The sequence below is a fragment of the Manis javanica genome, chromosome 10 (genome assembly GCF_040802235.1).
Source record: "Manis javanica isolate MJ-LG chromosome 10, MJ_LKY, whole genome shotgun sequence".
Taxonomy (NCBI): domain Eukaryota; kingdom Metazoa; phylum Chordata; class Mammalia; order Pholidota; family Manidae; genus Manis; species Manis javanica.
The window spans coordinates 109298612-109319132 of record NC_133165.1 but is presented as its reverse complement, the minus strand read 5'-3'; the positions used below and the strand labels follow the sequence as shown (position 1 = coordinate 109319132).

The following is a 20521-nucleotide window of genomic DNA, read 5'->3' as shown; positions in this document are numbered from 1 at the left end:
ACCCACTTAAGCCCCAGTAACTCAGCACTGCTGTTACTGACGTGGTGGTGTTCTTAGTAAGCTCTTTTAGGTAGGTTGGAAGCTCCGTTCAGACAGGGCATGCCTGTCTGCTGCAGTGCCAGGCTAGTAGGTGTGCAGTAAATACATGGGGATGTGTAAGGAATGTGAATGAGTGTGTAGCTGGCTGGACAACATGCTCCACCTGCCCCAGGGGTGAGCTGGGCCTGGTCCCCGTTTCCCTTTGACACGGGTATGGATGCAGCTGTGCCCTGCTCACCCAGTGCAGGAAGGTGAAGAGCTGGGAGCGGGTGCTGAGGTACCGAGGGGCAGAGGCCAGCTCCCCCGGGATGTGCAGCAGCTGCACCCAGGGCTGAGACTAACAAGACGTGATTGAATGGGGGTGGACAGAAACCCAGCAGATACTGCCCAGAGCTGCTCAAGGACGTTCTGAGGGCATCGGGGCCGCCTGGCAGGATGTGTGGAGGGGCCTGGGGGTTTGGGTGACATCTGGGACAAGGTGAGGACACAGTGCTGGCGCACACTCACGCTGCTCTAACAGAAGCCTAGTACCAAACCAAGGGAGGCAGAGGGCCCCTGGTGCCGATTACTGCTCAGAACCTTGGTTTTCTCATCTGTAAAACCAGCCATGTAGGATTGATAGGAGATTCAAGGAATGTGTAATATCAGACACAAGCCATTAGGTAAGGGATAGCTATGACTGTCTTATGGGCAAGGAAACTGAAGCCCAGAGAGGTTTATTGATGTGCCTTATGTCACACAGTTCAGCATTTAATCCCAGGACCCTTTGCCTCCAATATCCATGCTTTTCTCTCTGCCTTGGAGCTGGGGCTCATGGCACCTGAAATCCTAATGGTTCTCCCAACAAATAGTAGTTCAGTGGTGAAGGTATAATGATCTCATTTTACAGACGAGGAACGAGGCCCAGAGCAGCCTCCTTGAGGAACCCATGTGCAGTGGAGGCAGCAACAAGATCAAGTGTCTGGCGCCCAGGGGCTGGCGGGCTTTGTCCTGGACGGTGGAGTCTCTGGGCCCCCTGGCCTGGTGTTGCACTTCCAGCAGACGGTGCAGTGCTGGCCCTCCCCAGGAGTCCTCGGCCCTCCTAATCCTGACTAGTGGCATTGGCGTGGACAGTGACGATGGCACCCCAGGGAGGAGCCCGGGCCAAGGCTTGTCACCTGCTGCAGATGAGGTTTCCCTGGCTACGCCCCCCATTCTTGCTTCTGGGAGGTGGACTTGGGTTGCACCTCCTCCACCTCCTCCCAGCAGGAGTGTGGCCATGTTGAGCTGGCCGAGGTGGCACATTCGCTAGGCCTCCTGCCCTGTATAGAGTATATTTGTCTCCATCATGTCCTGGGGTGTCATGGGAGCCCTGGGAGATGGGTGGCACTCACCTGGCCATGTAGGTAGAGAATATGAGGTTCAGAGAGGGCCTGCCACTCACCCAGGGTCTCAGAGCTGGCCAGCCCTGAGTTTTCCTAGCTGACCCCAGCCCACCATCCCCTGCCCCATCCCCCTTCAGCCAGGGACACTCAGGCAGACCTTGCCCTGTCACCAGCCTAGGGAGGGGGAGGCTGAGGACACTAAGCCCCAGGGAGCAGTCTTATAGAACAGCAACCAGCTAGGCACTTCACACACGGTACCTCACTCAGCCTTAGAGGTAGGGACTCTTCATCCCAAACAGGCTGTGCCCAGTGTCCCGGGTCAGCTAATGGGGAGCCCGTGTTGGGGCAGTCAGATCCTAGATGGGATTCAGGGTTGGCAGGTCTGGAGCTGGCACTGCCACCTTGGGTCCTGAACCCCACCCGCCCTGAACCTTACGGCACGTGGAGGAGAAGGGCACAGACGTGAGCCAGGCCAACCAGTGGCTTCTGGGGAGGGGTGCTGAGGCCCAGAGAGGAGGAGGCACTTGTTCAGAGTGACTCTGACATTGTGTGGCTATGCCTGGCTCTGAACTGGGAAGCCCCTCAGCGCTGCCCCTCAGACCCCTCAGGTCTAGCTGACTCTTCTCCCTCTTCTCTGTCCAAGGATGTCCCCATGACAGGGGACATCACAAAGTGTAGCTGGCTAGCCTGGGGACCCACCCCAAGACACTTCAATAGCATGCTGACCCCCACCTGTGCCGTGTTCCTTCTCTCTGTGGTGGGAGAGCGAGTCCCTTAAAGAGGTGCTCTGGCCAGAGGTCATTCCCGCCACACCTGCATGGGGCTGGGGGGGACAGGGGACTGTGCCAGGGGCCCAAAGCCCGCTTGCTTTCGGGGCCACACCCTTCTCGTTTTAGCAGAGCGTAGGCCCCGGGCAAAAAAGGCCGCTGCCTCCCCCAGCTGCTTCCCGCCGCTTCTCCCTGCTCTGGGCTGGTCACAGGCTGCACTTGGGTGGCTCAGCCAGACCCGGTGCTCATCTGTCTCCCTGGTCCTGGGTGTGTGGGCAGCAAGTGCTGCCCCCCGCCCCCAATATCTGTCACCTGGCTGTGCCTCTGCCAGTTAGTTCCTTTCTCTCAGCCGCCTCTCCATTTATCTCTATTCCTGTCTTTCCCTGCGTGCTGGCTCCACACTGCAAGGCTTTTCCATCCTTAGCCCTCGCCTGCTGTCTGCAGAATCCCTACCTCCTCCTTTCTCTCCTCACGCCCCCTAAGATGTGTGTGTTGGGTGGGGGTGGGGGTGGGGGGAGGGACCTGCTCCTCCCACTAGTGCGTGTGCTGGGGGTCACCCTTGAGGGAGCAGGAGGAATACCCTGTGACCCCGGGGGCCCTCAGCCTCAGGCCCGAGATAACTACAGCCAGCACCCTCCCCCACACCTCGATTTAGGTGTGCAGCCCGGCTGGGGGCCAAGTGCTGCTGTCAGCACCTGTGAGGCCCGCCATCCCCCCTCCCTGGCTGCATCAGGCCTCAACGAGTGGTGGGCAGGCAGCCCAGGGACAGGGACAGAGTGGCCAATGCACACGGGACAGGCTGCTGGGGGCCTCCTGTCCCTCCACCTGAGTCACGGGCATGGTGGGGGCTAAGGGGAGTTGAGCTTTGGCCCAGGCCATCCTGGGAACCAGGGGTAGTAGGAGGGAGGGCCATGGGGCAGGGTCACCTTGAGGGCTCAAGTGGGCAAAGCTCAGGTTGGGAGGTGGGGGCGCGATGGGCCTCTGCTCACCCTGAGCCGTTTGGGAAGAGATGGGACAGGACTAGTCCCCCAACCCCAAGCCTGGGCCCCTTCTGTTCTCCCTGCCCCCCTCCGCCTCTTCACATGCCCTCACATGCAGCCACTTCAGCTTTGCCTGGCACCCCCTGGGCCTCACTGAGGGGGTGCTGGTTGGAGCAACTCAGATCTGAGGTGGGGTAGCAGGGTTCTGTGTGGCTAGAATTGCACACACACATGTACACATACATGTGGAACACGTATGTAAACACATCAACACATAGGCAGGTGTTTGCATTCTCCTGAGATACCTCCACAGCGACCCTTCCCACCCCTTCACACACAAGCACGTTCCCTTGAGAGTGCTGCTTAGGTGCTCATGAGTGCACACGTCCTGTGCACATGGACATACATGTGCACACATGCCTGTCTGCACATCCATCTGCTCGAACACATCAGCGCACCCCTGCTCTGAGCCAACACTCACCTGCATGTGCAGCTGCAGACAACTGCGGTCCCCAGCTGGCCCCAGCCCGAGGAGGTGCAGGCGGAGGTTCTCTGAGGGTGAGCTTAGTGGACTCAGCCTCTTCCACTACAATCTTGCTGCCTGTTGTGGGGGAACTGAGGCCCTGAGATGGGCAAGACTGGCCCTCAGTTCCCTAGGAGCCAGTGGCCAGGCTGGTTGGGAGCCTAGGTCTCCTGACTGGCCCTGAGACGATCCTTCAGCCCAGGACAGAAATGCTCTCTGCTGCCTGGGCACCCCTTCCTGCCCAACTGCCTGGTGATGACCCCTCCCCCTCCATCCCAGGTGGCCCTGCAGGGGACAGGGGAGTGTGAGGCCTCCTTGCCTAGAGGGTCCTGATCATCACAGCCTCTGATGCTGTGTCAGGCTTTAATCTGAGGGGTTATCTGGGTCCTTATTCACCTGTCACCTCCTCAACAAACTGCTTTCTGGACGTCTTGGGGGATTTTGCCCTCCCCTCTCCACTGTTCCAGCCCTCTGGGGCTCAGGGCTGTAAATTGGTTTTGCTTTGACGGCAAAGACTTTAAAAAGATTTTTTTTTTCCAAGTGCTCTCCTTCCTGGAGCTTCCCAGGTGAGGGGCAGGAGGTGGAGGTGGCTCTTGTCAACAGTCTTTGGCTTTCTTTATCCAAACATGGATTTCTTTGGCCTAATCTTCACCTCGCTGGCGGCTGCCCAAGGTGGAAGGAGGGGGCCCCGGGCTCTTTCCACAGTGGAGAGCGTGCTGGGTGGCAGCTGGAGCCTCATCTGTCTGGCTTGCTGGGAGCCCTGGTCTGGGCTCAGTTTCCCCTCTTGGAAAACAAGGCTGGAGGCCCTGGGCCGCCAACCCTGCCCCTCTGCTTGTTGGCCCCGGGCAGCATGGCTCACCCTCTTCCTCCATCAGCTGGCCAGGTGGGGGCCTGGTCCCACTTTAAAGATGAGGAGATAGATGTGCTGCACTTGATCCAGCTGACTGGGCTGGGTGGACAGGGCCCCAGTCCTCCTGACTCTTGGTGCCTCGACTGTGGCCCAGGCTATGCTGTGTGACTCAGGGCAAGTCCCTGTGCCTCTCTGGGCCTCTGACTCTCCAACCACAGAAGGGATGCAAGGCTTCAGCCATCGTATTCCAGAGGACTCGTCTTGTCTGCAGCTGCCCGGGGCTCCCCCTTACAGGACCAGGACCCTCTAATGGGAAGCACTTGGAGGAAGTGATGTTGGCGTGTCTGGCTTCCCAGACTCTCACCCTTTCTTTCCCTCGGTGCTGCTTCTGCTTATAGGATGAGTTCTCCCCATGCCCTCCCCCTAAGAGAGACCCCAGCCTCGGCATCCCCCTGCTTCCCTGCTTGGGGGGCCCCCAGCCACACTGCTCTGTTCCCCCTCCCCCATGGAAACTGAGACAAGGGAATTATTTTTGGAACAAGAGCAGTTACACAACAAATGAATTATTTATCTTTGGGCATGGAGGAGAGGAGGCATTTTGCTGGGTTTCTCAATTCTTTATCTGGATTGGAGGGTGCCTGCTCGGGTAGGTGGCCATATGTGTACAGGCCTGTTGGTCCTACACAGGACTAGGTGTGCGTGTGTGTGGATGTGTGCGTACCAGTCTCTGTGGCGTTCTGGCTTTTGTGGTGCCATGGGGGTCTTTGTTTGGGCAGGTGGATGAGTGTGGACATGAGTGTGCTTGGGCACGTGTGTGTATGTGTGGGGGCACCTGGCCTGTTATCTCCCTTCTCCACCCACTGTCCTCAGCACCCCCTCCCCATCTTCCCCCTCCTCATTTTTTTCCCCCGACTCCCTTCTCCCAGGCCCCCTCCCCCTCTCTTGCTACCCACCACATCTCTTCTTCTATGTAACAGGGGCCCCAGAATGCTGCTGGTGCAGAGGACCCCTGAGGGAGGGCCCGGGAAAGGGGCGGGGGGCCTGTGCTAGAGCTCAGAGGGGCCGCCCTGAGGCTTCACACTGACCTGTCACCCCTGTTGGTGCTGCCTTTCAGGAACCAGGTGACAGATGGGTCTCTTCCTTCCTGCCCCCATCTCTCGGGCTCCCCCCTCAGAGGTCCGTTCTCTAGCCTGCTGGGCTAATCGTCTGAAATTCTGAGCCCAGACACCAAGGAGGAAGAGGTGGAGGAAGAGGGAGAAGAAGTCAAGTCCTGAGAGCCTGGACACATCCCAGCAGGAGAGGAACCACTTTGGGAAGCAGGCTGTGGCGCCTGGGTGTGGTGCCCAGCAGCTATTGGTAGCACCTGTAAAGGTTCCCTGCAGTTGGCACTGGCTGTGCCTGCCTCACCTGGGGCCCCCGTGCTGGGGGTCGCCCCCAAAATGGTGGCGGCCCCGGGGAGAACTGTACTGCCAGCCCCAGCCTCTGGCCACTAGGCCTTCGGTGCCCAGGCCCCTCACCCCGAGCGCAGTCTGCCAGGGGGCCGCAGCCACGCCATGCTGCGCCTGGGGCTGTGCGCGGCTGCGCTGCTGTTCATGTGCTGGCCAGGCACCGTGCGCGCTGACTGCTGGCTCATTGAGGGTGACAAGGGATACGTGTGGCTGGCCATCTGCAGCCAGAACCAGCCGCCCTACGAGACCATCCCACAGCACATCAACAGCACCGTGCATGACCTGCGGCTTAATGAGAACAAGCTCAAAGCTGTGCTCTACTCCTCGCTTAACCGCTTTGGGAACCTCACCGACCTCAACCTCACCAAGAACGAGATCTCCTACATCGAGGACGGCGCCTTCCTGGGCCAGGCGAGCCTGCAGGTGCTGCAGCTGGGTTACAACAAACTCAGTAACCTGACTGAGGGCATGCTGCGTGGCATGGGCCGCCTGCAGTTCCTCTTCGTGCAGCACAACCTCATCGAGGTGGTGACGCCCACCGCCTTCTCCGAGTGTCCCAGCCTCATCAGCATCGACCTGTCCTCCAACCGTCTCAGCCGCCTCGACGGCACCACCTTCGCCGGCCTCGCCAGCCTCATGGTGTGTGAGCTGGCCGGCAACCCCTTCAACTGCGAGTGCGACCTCTTCGGCTTCCTGGCCTGGCTCGTGGTCTTCAACAACGTCACCAAGAACTACGATCGCCTGCAGTGTGAGTCACCGCGAGAGTTTGCTGGCTACCCGCTGCTGGTGCCCAGGCCCTACCACAGCCTCAATGCCATCACCGTGCTCCAGGCCAAGTGCCGCAATGGCTCACTGCCCTCCCGCCCTGCAAGCCACCCCACGCCCTATTCCACCGATGCCCAGAGGGAGCCCGACGAGAACTCGGGCTTCAACCCCGACGAGATCCTTTCGGTGGAGCCACCGGCCTCATCCACAACCGATGCATCTGCAGGGCCTGCCATCAAGCTGCACCATGTCACCTTCACCTCGGCCACCCTGGTGGTCATCATCCCACACCCCTACAGCAAAATGTACGTCCTGGTCCAGTACAACAACAGCTACTTCTCTGACGTCATGACGCTCAAGAACAAGAAGGAGATTGTCACACTTGACAAGCTGCGGGCTCACACCGAATACACCTTCTGCGTGACCTCACTGCGCAACAGCCGCCGCTTCAACCACACCTGCCTGACCTTCACCACGCGGGACCCGGTCCCAGGTGACTTGGCGCCCAGCACCTCCACTACCACCCACTACATCATGACCATCCTGGGCTGCCTCTTCGGCATGGTCATCGTGCTGGGAGCTGTCTACTACTGCCTGCGCAAGCGGCGCCTGCAGGAAGAGAAGCAGAAGTCTGTCAAGGTCAAGAAAACCATCCTGGAGATGCGTTATGGGGCGGACGTGGATGCCGGCTCTGTTGTCCATGCTGCCCAGAAGCTGGGCGAGCCCCCTGTGCTGCCCGTGTCCCGCATGTCCTCCATCCCCTCCATGATTGGGGAGAAGCTGCCCACTTCCAAAGGGCTGGAGGCTGGGCTGGACACACCCAAGGTCACCACCAAGGGCAATTACATCGAGGTGCGCACGGGTGCAGGTGGGGATGGCCTTGCCCGGCCTGAGGATGACCTCCCGGACCTGGACAATGGCCAGGGCTCGGCCGCTGAGATCTCCACTATTGCCAAGGAGGTGGACAAGGTCAACCAGATCATTAACAATTGCATCGATGCCCTCAAGCTGGACTCAGCCTCTTTTCTGGGGGGTGGCAGTGGCGGTGGGGACCCTGAGCTGGCCTTCGAGTGCCAGTCCCTCCCTGCAGCTGCCGCCGCCTCCTCGGCCGCTGCCCCTGGGGCTCTGGAGAGACCCAGCTTCCTCTCACCCCCCTACAAGGAGAGCTCCCACCACCCACTACAGCGTCAGCTGAGCGCTGATGCCGCTGTGGCCCGTAAGACCTGCAGCATCTCGTCCAGTGGCTCCATCAAGAGTGCCAAGGTCTTCAGCCTGGACGTGCCCGACCACCCAGCTGCCACAGGGCTGGCCAAGAGTGACTCCAAGTACATCGAGAAGGGAAGCCCTCTGAACAGCCCACTGGACCGGCTCCCGCTGGTGCCGGCGGGCAGTGGTGGGGGGGGCAGTGGGGGCGGTGGCATCCATCACCTGGAGGTGAAGCCCGCCTACCACTGCAGTGAGCATCGGCACAGCTTCCCAGCCCTGTACTACGAGGAGGGCGCCGACAGCCTGAGCCAGCGCGTGTCCTTCCTCAAGCCGCTGACCCGCTCCAAGCGGGACTCCGCCTACTCGCAGCTCTCCCCCAGACACTACTACTCAGGCTACTCGTCCAGCCCTGAGTACTCGTCCGAGAGCACACACAAGATCTGGGAGCGCTTCCGGCCCTACAAGAAGCACCACCGCGAGGAGGTGTATATGGCCGCTGGCCACGCCCTGCGCAAGAAGGTCCAGTTCGCCAAGGACGAGGACCTACACGACATCCTTGATTACTGGAAGGGGGTCTCGGCGCAGCAGAAGCTGTGACCCCCCCTCCCTGGTGAGGCCGGATGGGGAGGGCTGGGGGCACATGGGGAAGGGCCCGGGCAGCCGGGCGGGGGATGGTGCGCTGGGGGCCGAGGCAGAGGAGTGGACGCACACGCACACCCGCACGCACGCACCCATGCACACACCTGACCACCACCTGACTGTGAACAACTACCACCCGACAATAACGGACAGGAAAACAGAGACATGTTCTCCTTAAAGTTTACACACTGATACCGAAACCAGTCGTCTTTACTGTGCTGCCCAGGGACTCTGCTGGGGTGTGTGGGGCTGGGTGGGGACGGGATGCAGGCAAGGAAGCCGAAAGAGGGTGTGGGGTCTGTGGCCCTGGGACTAGAGACAGGTTTGGGAGCAAAAGAGCCTGGGGCAGTGATGGACCAAAGCCCCTCTGGGGCAGGGAGAAGGTCCCCCTAGCTGGGGCACAGGTCACTTTGAGATTTATACCAGGTGGACATTGGGCATTGTTTCCTTCCTATATGGATGGGGAAGCTAAAGCCCCAAGAAAGGAGGTGATAACCCCAGGGTCATGTGGCAGGTTAGAGTCAGTCTCCCAACTTCCCAGCTCACTGCTATCTCCTACCCCCAGCGGCTCCCCTGGGGCCCTCCAAGCTCCATCCACTTATCACCCATCTCCAGAGCTGTGGTCTCCTGGGGCTGAGGAACTTAAGAATCAGTCGGGTGCTTTTCCTTTCTAGAAAGCCCCATGGCCACGTGCTCAGAGCATGGAGCTGTGACTCATCAGGGTGGGGGGGCTTGGGCCTTCGCCCCCAGTGCCACCAGGAGAAGTGGGAGCTCCTGCTGAGAGGAAAGGAGCAGAGGCCTGGGGACATCCCACCAGCCCCTTCCAGTGTCTTCCAAGTGGTCTGGGAGCTGCCTCTGGGGCTTTCAGGTGCAGGCCCCCATGCCCCAGCACCCCCATTTCTCTGGATCTCCAGGAGCCCTACTCATCCCAAAAGGGCAGCAGTGAACTGGGATGCCTGGGAGCAGTGGGGAGGCAGGGTGTGATGGGGGCCTTCCTGCCTGGGCCCCACATCTTGGCCTCCCACCTGCTAGATCCCCATCGTGGGGTCTTCGGGCGGCATCTCAGCCTGCCAGAGGAAGGGGGTCTCTCCCAGGCTTCCCCACCCACCTCCTCTTGGCTGCCCATCCTCGCCCTTCCCCCTGGCCCAAGGGGCTCTCATGTTTCCATGGAAGAGGCCACTCCCCCTTGCTGACCCCCACCCAACATCGATCAAAGCACAAACAGAGCACCCCCACCTGCTGTGAGTGGAACTGGCCGGTGCCCCTTCCACCCGCCAGCCTCTGTCACCATGGCAACCCAGAGCCGGGCAGTTGGGACCATTGGCCTCCTGGAAGTTCTCTCTCAGTGTGGGCGGCAGAGGGCAGTAAGGAGGCAGGGCCAGGCAGAGGCAGCCTTTCTCAAGAGCTAGGGGCTTTCTAGGGGGAACTCTGGGGTGGGGGGGCAGATCTTGGGTTCTGAGGCTGTGGGGTCTTGACCACCATCAGAGTGCTGAGGGACCGGAGCCACGTGTCCCTTCACCTTTGGTTGGGAGGTGGGCTGGTGGGGAAGGGGCAACTATAGCTTTGCCCACCTGCCAACGTGCCCCTTGGCTCCCTAGCCACCTCAGGATGGGGAGCAGCCCACTCAGCTCTCCCCATGCCCCTGCTAGAGACCCCCAGCCTCTGGCCTGCCACCCGGTCGGGTTTCTTGGGATTTGGGGAGTGTGACTGTGGGACCATGACCTGTACTGTGTGGGTATCAGGAAAACAAATGCCATCCTCTGGGTGGGGGGCTCCAGCACCTCCCTACCTGGAATAGGGTCTGGGGGAGGACAGGGGAGGGTAGGGGGGCCAGGGCTCAACTGAGTGCCTCTCTCACACCCACATAGGGGACGGACCAAGCCCGGGGCTCACTTTGGGGGTGACTTTGCAAAGAAAGGACTGTTCTGGGGAGTGGAGGGGAGAAGCCCAGCATGGTATGCAGAGCAGACCTCCCCCAACCCCCCAAAACCTGTCCCCAACCCCTCCTCACACTGGATTGGCAAAACTGAGAAAAGCAGGCAGGCGGACAAGCCAGTGGTGTGAGAAAGCAGACTCCCTGTTATATTTGCATGACGATTTTACTGTATTTTTCTGAGCAAACATCTGTCGTGTATGTGCCAGTTTGTCCAGACTCCCTTCCCCCCTCCCTGCCCTTTCCCACATTCCCTCTGTTGTGATCTGACAAGCAGCTCTTGAAACCCGGGGAGGGGCCAGATCTGTAAAAGACCCAAAACAGGTGCCGCCAAAATACAGCCCCTGACCCCCACCTGTCTCCTGTCTTTCTGGATGTTGGGCCCACAAGTGCTGCCTCCCCTCCTCCATCTGTCCTGTCCCTGGTCCGTCCCACCAGTCCCAGGCTCTTGCTCCTTCCCCTGCTTCCTGCCAGGGAAGGGCATAACTGGGGGAAGGGAGCACTGGAGGACCTCTTTCCTCTGCCTCCCTTGCTCCCATTCTGCAGATGAAGTCAGGGCTCCCAGAGAGACAGGGCTTGACGGTTTGACCACCTGGTGGGGCTGGGGACAGTCGCACTGCTGAGTAGAGGAGGCCGAGAGCTTGGGGCTTCATGGGCAGCTTTAGGGGAGGCCTGGGGCTCTGCAGGAGGACCCCATGGGAGGAGCAGAGGAGATGGAGCTGCCAAAGGGAGGGTCCGAGCAGCAGGAGAGGGGGCCCCGTCCTTGCCGTTTCCCCATCATTCCTGGTTGAAGGTGACCCACACAAATGTCAGACCATCTCACTTCAGGGGGTTTTAAGGATAGGTTCCCATATTCACAGTGAGGGTCTTGCTATTCCAAGACATGAACCAGCCTTTCTGACCTGGGTCACACCCATCTTGGAGGCAGAGTGGGATCTAAAAGCCAGGCCTCTGGCCTCAGCCAGGCCACACCCCTCTGAGGAACGGGCCACACACTAAAGCCCGCCCCGGAGGCTTTCCTGCATCTGTGTCCTGCTCAGGATAATTCTTCTCCTGGAGGGGAGCAAAATATTCACGAAAGACAACACTTATGTCCAGGGGTCTGGCCAGCTGGGGCCCTGTGTTTATCATGGTGATGGGCACGGTAGCCAGGCAGGTAGGAAGGGCAGGTAGCTGGGAGAAAAGGGGCTTCCAGCCTGGGGGGGGACAGGGCTCTGGTGTTATGGGGGACATGCTGGCTGGAGATGTGCATGTCCTCACCCAGTACCTCCTTGGGAAGGCGTCCCTGCTGTGGGTCATCCCCGGGCCTGCTGCCCCTGTCAGATAATTGCAGGGTGCCTTTTCCTGGGAAGTGGCATCAGTGGGGACCACCCTCTCCTGGAGGGCAGGTGCCGCTAGCCGTCTGTTGGGGCTAATGGCTTTCCAGAATCAAAAAGTGGTGGTCTGGCAGGGAAGAAAACCTAGTCTGGTTCAGGTGCTTCTGCCCTCCCCTCTCTGCCCCTCTTCTCTGTACACCCAGGGCCAGGGCGGGAGGACTGCGGAAGCCACCATGTGAGGCTGGGGAAAGCTGTCTGCGGGGCAGCGGGAGTACAGGGGTCCACGTGGGAAAAGTAGGCCTGGATAGGCCCAGAGAGGCAGGGGGCGTCTGGGCCTGGCTGATGGTCTCTGATGTTCCAAACTGGAAGTTTCTCACCCATCCCCGTGCCTAGAAATTGAAGAGGGAGAAATGGAAACACGGGCAAGGGAAGGAAGGAAATCTTCCAGGGTCTTGAAATCAGTTAAGGACAGACTGAGACCAAGAAGGGGGCCCACGTGGGGACAGGCGGGCCGGGTCCTAGCTTAGAAGGGGCTTCCATGCAGCTAAGAGAAAGCCACGGTGTCCCCCAGTGACGGCACAGAATAGAAACAGGAGACAGAGTGGGAAGGGGATGGGGGGGTCCCTCGGAGCCAAGCTCTGAATGGCAGGAGCCAGAGGGCAGGCCAGGTGGGAGGGAGACTGGCGGGGAGGGTCAGGACATGGGTGGGATGTCCCGCTGCTCCTGGGGAGGCCCCAGTGCCCCGCCCCCACCCTCCGAGGGAGCCTACCAGTCAGCTGCATGCCACCCCATTCATCACAGAGGGGGGTATGGGAAAGCCCCCGTGGGCTCTGACCCCCAAGGGGCTTAGGGGGAAGGAGCTGGCCCGTGAGGCCAGTGTGCAGATGGGGGCGTGCCTGATCGCACCGCTGTCCCGTCTGCCGATACTTCTGCTCCAAGGCGCCTCCGTCCCAGGAGCCGCTCACCCTCCTCGTCCATCCACAGCCCATATTCTCCTGCCTCTAAGACAGGACTGGTATTCACAGGCCGCCTCTCACACCTGCCTCGAAGCCGCTCATTAAAGGTCCCTCACTGCTGCTGACCGGGAGGGAGAGGAAGCCGGTGGAATGGGGCAGAGGGGAGAGGGGCCGTTTGTGCTCCCTCCTTCCCTTCCCGTGGGCCCCGTGGCTTGGCACCTGGTTTGGGTCCTGCAGAGGTGGGCTCCTGGCCCTGGGCTGGGCACTGGGAACCCTAGCTGTGCGGGGGCCTTTCCTCCCTCGGGGGCCCTGAACCCTTTCCTCTCCTCCTTTCAGGGGGGTGACCTCATTCATTTCTCCTCCCTAGATCTGCCTCTCCTTCCTCCGATTTCCTGTTTTAAACTAAATGGCACGAAATTGTTTTCCTCAACTCGGAGATTCCTGTATGGAGAGAATCAATTTCTATATTTGCAATAAATTTCTTATTTAAAACAAGAGGGCAAAGGTCTGTGTTGAATTTTGACTCCCCACCACCCCACAAGTCGGAGTCTCCAGTTTCCGATGCCCCGTACCCCATTTCCCCTTCTCACCAGAGCCTCGCTCGCAGGGTTAAGGAAGGGGGCATGCTGGCGGGCGCTCGTGTCCAGGAACAAAGAAATGGCTGTGAGATGGAGTGCAGGCCGGCAGGAAACTAAGGGGCTCCCCCTGACCTCACCAGCATGGCCGGCTGGGGGCCTGATGGAAAACCTGGAACCCCCTCTGCTCTGCCCTTTCCTGCTGGTGTCCTGGCCCCCATCAGTACTCGATTCAGGCCTTTGGGGTGGGGGTGCATTTGGGCAACACCAAGTCTCAGCTGATCTTGGAGATTAGCCCCCTGGTCAGTGGCTGAGGACCCCAGTTCCTCACAGGCCTGCCGCTAATTGCTCTCTACCCTTGGGGGTTAGGGTGATGTGGGACCCAGGAAGCCTCCTCCAGGCTATTGTCAGGCTGCTTCAGGCTGCCTGTGTCCACAATGTCCTCCAGACAGCGCTGCTGCCCTTCCCTGCTCAGCGACAGCCACCCCTGCTCCTTCTCGGGGATCAGGAGACGCAGCTCGTCTCTGTGGTTGGGCATGGATGGGGCGCGTGCAGGCCTACCCGCACGGCCTCAGGTTGGGTCGCCGACCCTTGGCTCAGGTGGGGCCTGGGGCCCCCCTTCTAAGCCCCAGCCTGCTTGTTTCCCCAAAAGGCAGGGCCCCTCCCCACCCTTTTCTTAGGCCCTTTTTCTCCCTCTGCTGCAAACCCTTCCTTAGGGAAGGCCCTGGATTCAGCCTGGCTTGCTATAGGGGTACTCTGAGTGGGCTCCAGGGCACTGAGTTACATCACATGTGAGTGACGGCACACAGTGGCATTTGGCAGCTGCGACCCTGGGTCCGCAGGCCCCGTGGCCCTGGTGGCTCTGTGTCCCATGGGTGTTTTCTGGTCCCTTTCACCTCCCTGAGAGTTGGTGTGGATGGAGCAACCTTCTGAAAAGACTCAGGACCAGAGCCTCTGACCTGCCCCCGTCCAAGCCCCATATGGCCGCCTGTGTTCCCCACGCTGGCCTCAAGCACCTTCAGTGTCGCTCTCCCCAGGTGGCAGCAGCCTGGACCACTGTCTCCCCTGTTTACTGGCTCTTCCCAAGCAGCCCATGGCCTGCTTCCTGAGGGCAGGTTCACTGTGGACTTGCACCAGGGGAGGAGCAGGAAGAGAGAGGGCAGGTCCCCTGAGGTCTGCCGCTGGGGCTGCCTCAGGTCCCCCAGCCTGCCTCAGGCTCAGGGCCACCCCACTCAATTGCCTTTCCCCTGCCCTCCCTGAGGCCTCCCCCTGCTATTGGGAGGAAGAGGCCTGCCAGCCCCGCTTCCGGGAAAGTCCCCAAATTCTGCTCTTTGGCAGCAGGTACATGAGGTGATTCTCAGCAGCCGAGTTGTTTCTTCAAAGCTTTCTGGACTTTGGCGTTGGAGAATCCAGTCTAGTCCTGGGTCTGGACTCTCTGCCCCAGCTCCTGCCTTCCCTGAATCACAGGCCCTAACCTGCAGCCTCTCCGCCTGTGCATTTGCGGTCTCCCAGGTGGGCGGCTCAGCCCCTGAGAACCACCTTCACAGGCTCCTTCGCCAGCAAGAAAGGAGGTGAAGGTCTGGTCCCCTGCACTGTGCCCCATCCCTCCTCCTGTGGGTCACCCCTGCTCCCTGCCATCCTGGGAACTCAGGTCTTCCTCAGAACCCTGTAGCTCTCAGACTTTCCTCCCTTTGCGCTCGTCTTGGGGCCCAGAACGTCCTGACATGTGAGTCCCAGACCGTGGGTCTCTGGGGCCCAAGGCCTCCTCCGGGCCTGTCTGCCACCCCCTCCACTCCTGCCTGGAGGGTTGTGTGACTTCATCTCCAACCCCCAGGTTAGGTCTGGGGCTGCCTCTCTGGCCTGGGCTGGTTCTCCTTTCTCCTTCCGTAGGCCTGGGACCCCAGCCTGCTGTCTGTTCTCGCTCCTCAATGCCAAGTCTGCCACACCCAATCCTGCTCTCATCTCTAACCTGGAAGCACTGCCCCAAATCTTCCTTCTTGGGCTAACATGGCCCTCACCCACATCTCCGACAGCCTCTCCTCGTGGTTCTTGCCAAATGAAGTGGCATCGTGTGAGGCTTACACAGTGATGGGTTGGGGACATGGAAAGTTGTAGTTTCTCAAAGTCCCTGGCCTCAATATTGCCTCCCTTTTTCCTGACCTCCTCCACCAGCAACCTTCCCTCCCCCATCATTTCGAGCTGCCTGAATCCTTAATGGCTTGGAGGTAAAACTCACCCATCTACCCCTTCCTCTTCTCCCTTTTACAAACAATATTTCTGGCCCACCCTCTATTTGTTAGGCACAATAGCCTCGAATGTATAACCTTTGGCATGGGTTCTGCAGCTAATTAAAGCAGGGAAGGATTCACCAGAGCAGTTGAGGAGGTGCACAGAATCACTGGGGAGGTTGAGACCCTAAATCCAGCTTGTGCTTTTTGGACTGACATTCACAAAGTAACAGGCCTGGGCCATCCAGGAGGCTGCTGATCCATTAGGAGGTCCAGGGCTGCTGGCACCAGGCCCACAGCAGCCAAATAGATGCCAGTGGAAGATGGTAAAGGGCTGAGGCCAGGGGGTGGTCACAGAAGCAGAAGCATATCCTCTGCCCTGTTCCTTCCACTGCCCTCAGAAGAGCGTCTGATCTACAGAGCCTCAGCTTCAAGAGGGTGTTGGCAAGTCATTTTCTGCTTCATGGCCTCCAACATGCCAGCAGGTGCCCTCCCATCTACCGTGCAGACCAAGTTGCCTGAAATCCCCATAGCAACCTTGTGAAGTAGGCACTTTAGCTGTTTTACATTTTGGGGAACAGGATCAGAAACAGGAATTCCCTGAGCTGGCATGGCTCGTCGAGAGCAAGCGGGGGTGGATCCCCACCCCATTTTATCCCCAAGCTTTGCTTGGTCCTCTAGAGAGCTTCTTCTGATGTCCCCTCAGGGCGGGGCAAAAATCCTGAGGCCTAGGTGGGGCACCATAGAATAGGCCAGCATAGAATAGAGGGAGGCCGGCTGTGAAAGAGGTCCCGGACCCATGACAGTCCTGAGCCTCAGACTTGTGTAAAGATGTTCCTTCCAAGTCCTGTCAGACACTGCATTATGCTCCCTCCTGTAAAAATCTGGTTACTTTTGAGCTATTGGTGACAATCCTTCATTTAAAGAGGAGAAGAATGAAGTCCAGAAAGTAGGAGGTGGGGAGAGCCATCCCCGCCACAGTGTGGCCTGAGCGCGGAAGATGGAGGTTGAGTCTTGCAGTCTTTTGATTAGGTCCTGGAGATAGGAAGGGGAGGAGGCGGATGGGAACAGTGTCATGATGGACTCTGCCCTGGCTTGTGCACATCAGAGGGCCTGCTGTGGCCTGCCTTTAGCCCCCAGCTCCCCTCCATGGGGCAATGAGACTGCAGGGCCAATATGTGCAGGGCCAGGGCCTCCCCACTTCTAGACTCTGCTCAAAATACCTGTGATCCCGGGATTGCCTGCCCAGTTGACCCTAGGCTTCCTTTCAGGGGCTGTCCTCCCAACGTGGACTGTGCTACCCATGTGGGCTCCCCCAGCATGAGAGATGGCCAAGGGGGAGCTGTGGGGTGTGTGTGTGGAGAGAGCCTGGATGTGTAGGTGGGGGCCTTTTTTGCATGCATATGAGATCCCTTAAGTTGTGGGGGCTGGTGCTGAGAGTAAGAGGGTGGGTGTGTGTGTGCTGGGGGCCAGAAAATGAGGGCTCACTTTCCCTGGGCTACCACAGTTGAAAGTCCAAGAATTTGAAATTCAAATCTATTGTAGGTCATTATGAGGGTATATTTGTCAAGGCAGGAGGATTTTCTAACAGTTTGTTAGTTTGATTTATAGTTTTTAAATAGTTAGACCTTCGTATTTGAGATTCCCTTTGGACTCCTGACCAGGCCTTGCAAGCACCAGGGGTGGGCCTGGGTTCAGAGTTGGATAGTTGGCATGGGCCACTGTTTGGAGAAAAATTTTCTATAAATGGTATTGGAGGAGGATATGGTTTTGCTTTTTTGTGTCTCTGCAGGAACAGGGTGGGCTTGATGGCCAGTCACAGAGGAGGGAAGTACACCCCAAAGATGGGTGGAGATGGCACAGGTGGGGTCCAGGAGTTGGGGGGTGGGGGGTGGTGGCTGGACTTCTGTCTTTCAGAGAAGGAAGGGAATGACGGAACCGCTTCTGAGGAAGGGAGGGATGGAGATAAGGGAAGGTCAGCAAATCAGTTTGCACGTGGGGTGTGTCCTCCCTTTGCTGTTCAGCTAAGTAAAAAACTTATTTTTGATTCCCTCTTCTGCTGCTTAGCAGAATCCCACAGCCCAGGTGTTTTCCTCAGTTTCTTACTCTAGGACGGGTCAACCCTCCAGCCTTGTTGTATGTGTTATCTGGGGCACTGGCCCTGGCTGCAGCTGCAGTGGAGAAGCCTAGAGCCGTGGCCTCTGTCTCTTGGGAGCCCAGACTCTTGGGGCAGAACAGGGGACCTGGGAGCAGCACCTGGTGAGGGCCAGGCATGGCTTGCTGCCTGGATGTGGCCACCCCTTAATGTTTTATCAGTGAGGAGTGAACGCCAGAATGTAACCCTAGTACGTAAGGGGGTCTCATGTGGCTCAGTCTCTGCAGTGAATACAATTCCAAAAAGCACAGGCTGACCATCAAACAGCAATGAAAGAGGAATGCTACTCTTTGCTTTCTTGAAGAACATCTAGATTGCATTAGAACTCCTGGCAGTCCTTCTCATATGCCCCTTCTTTATTCTGCTCATTTATCCAATGCCCAGAAGCTCTTCCAGCACCTGCCTCCATCCACTTCTCTGGTGTTGGATGTTGTTAGCCTGACCCAGCATCCTCCATTTGGGGTCCATAGGACCCCCTTGCAAAGACTCTCTGGCCTAAGGACTGTTCTGGCTTTGGACCTGAGGGTAGAAGTCTCCACACCAATGCCCCGCTGACAGGTCCCAAACAACTCCCCACTGTCTCTCCTTGAGCAGTCACGGTGCCAGGCCTGCTGTGGTCTGCTATGGGTTAGGGGGAAGTGAGTGGTCCATGGCTTCTGTCCTGGAGAACCTCACTTAGGGACAAAGCACTCGGTGTGTGTCGTACTGTGCTTGCACACAGTGCTATCCATTTAAACCTCACAACAGCACCACAAGGTGGGCATGAGGTCCCTATTCTCTATTGAATGCAATCTTCAAAGTTCCAGGGCCTCAAATACCATCCATATATTGATGATTCTCAGCTATATATCCAGCCCAGACACGCCCAGTGGCCCCCAACCTCCTGCTTCCTATGTAAATATCACCACTCAGCTGCTCCAGCCAACACTGTAGGTCGTCTTTACCGAGCCAGCCCCCTCACTCCCACCTCTGATGCTACAGCGTGTCCTAGCGCCTTTACCTTGAAAAGCCATCTCGGATCTGCCTGTATGCCATTCCCGCTGTGGTCTAAGCCACATCACCCTTCAAGCAGGCAGTGGCAGTAGCCTTGTACTAAACTCCTTGCCTCTGTTGTGAGCTCCAGTCGCTCTCCCTGCAGCAGCCAGAGGGACCTTGGTGGGCATGCATCTGGGTTGTGCCCCTCATCTGTCAAAATAATCTCACTGCCTCCTTCAGCAGGGCTGCAAAGACCCTTCACCCAGTCTTGCCTCTGGGCCTTTGCACCTGCTGTTCTCACACAACACTGGATAATGGCCCCATCCCCAGCCCTGGAGCAAATCTGGATGGGGCTGAGCCAATCATGGTGGTCCCACCCGCTTGCCAGTGATTGGTTTGGGAATGACCACATGACCCTGTTCTGACCAAGGAGGGGAAACTTGTCTACAGGCTTCCAGAGAAGAGTCTCAGTTTTCCAATGGAAGCCCTTGTGTGATACCTGGAATCACTGTAGCCTTATGCCACAAGGGCCTTCTCTGTGAGCAAAGTTGGCACACTGTAAAGGCCACATGGAAAGAGAACAAAACTCATATTTGAAGAAACGGCGGAGCTGAGGCTCACACTGGCCTGGCCCTGCCGGCCTCTGCCTTCTCCTGTGAGCTAAGTTTCTTTTGCTTGCACTCACTGAGTAGGGATTTTATGTTACTTGCAGCCACATGAAGATATACATCACCAACATGCAGCTCCTACTCCCGGAGATTGTGGTACATTTGGCTCAGTGTCAGTTCACAGGGTGACACGGCTGCTTCTAGGGCTGGTGGGAGCCATGGGCCACATTAATAGAAGGATAGGATCCAGGCAGGGGGATGTGAACGGTCTATGCTCTTTTTCACTGCCCAGACCCTACCTGCAGAGGCTGTGGTCAATTCAGGGTGACTATTCCAGGAGGGGGAGTCGACCCACAAGAGGTCTGTCTGCCTTTTGTAAGGGTATGGAAATCCTGTCACACAAGCAATGGCTATGAAAATGGGGCTTTTTAGTCTTCAAAGAGAAGGTTCAGGGAGGCCGCATTAGTCTTTTCAGGATGCCTGGGCAGCTGTTGACTGGTGGAGAGACCGGCCATGTTCGTGTTGCTCCAGATGACAAAGAGAAGTGAATGGCAGTATAAAGGAGTTTGGTAGCGATTTAGGGGAAACTCCAATATTAGTGGGCATCATTCTCAGCTGGGGGACTTATAAAGCCCAGAAGTCCAGGTCTCTACGTTCCTCACTCAGTCAGTGAACACTCCAGGGGACTGTGATGCATGCCAATGCAGGGCAACACCTGACTTAGGGCAAGGAAGCCAACCAACATTTGTGGGGTTTCTAAGACGAGCTGAGCTGGGCCCATTGGATTCTTTACACAAATGCTTAGAGCCGGTCATTGTTACAGATTGCTTTGGGAACTGGTTAGTTCCACATTACCAAAAATAAGGAAAAGATAACCAATCTAATAGAAAAACAATACTGAAAAGATGATTCTTAGGTGATGCAGTAAAAATGGCCAAGAAACCTATGCACTGCCTTCCAGTGTGGCAGAGATCACAGGCTATTCTCCAATATCCACCTTCCCTATTCCATAGGAGCAGAACCCTTGATTTTCTGCTGGGCATGTGGCTACCTAGAATAAAGACATTCCTCAGCCTCCCATCTAGGTGAGCCCATGTGCCCAAGTTCTGGCCAAGGAGAAGTAGCAGATTCTAGGAACCTTCCTGAAAAGACAGTTGGTAGGCACTCATTGTCTCCTTTTCCTTTATCCCTTCT

General features: G+C 58.1%; 1 protein-coding gene across 3 annotated transcripts in view; it reads left to right on the top strand.

Annotated features, from left to right (window-relative positions):
* ELFN2 (extracellular leucine rich repeat and fibronectin type III domain containing 2) overlaps positions 1-13281 on the top strand; it is a 53765-nt gene extending 40484 nt beyond the window's left edge. For all 3 annotated transcript variants that reach the window (XM_017653053.3, XM_017653051.3, XM_017653050.3), the window contains one exon: positions 5638-13281. In XM_017653053.3, the coding sequence (XP_017508542.1) occupies positions 6077-8539 (2463 nt within the window). In that variant the 5' untranslated portion in view covers positions 5638-6076 and the 3' untranslated portion in view covers positions 8540-13281. The remainder of the gene's footprint in view (positions 1-5637) is intronic.
* The last annotated feature ends 7240 nt before the right edge of the window (positions 13282-20521 follow it).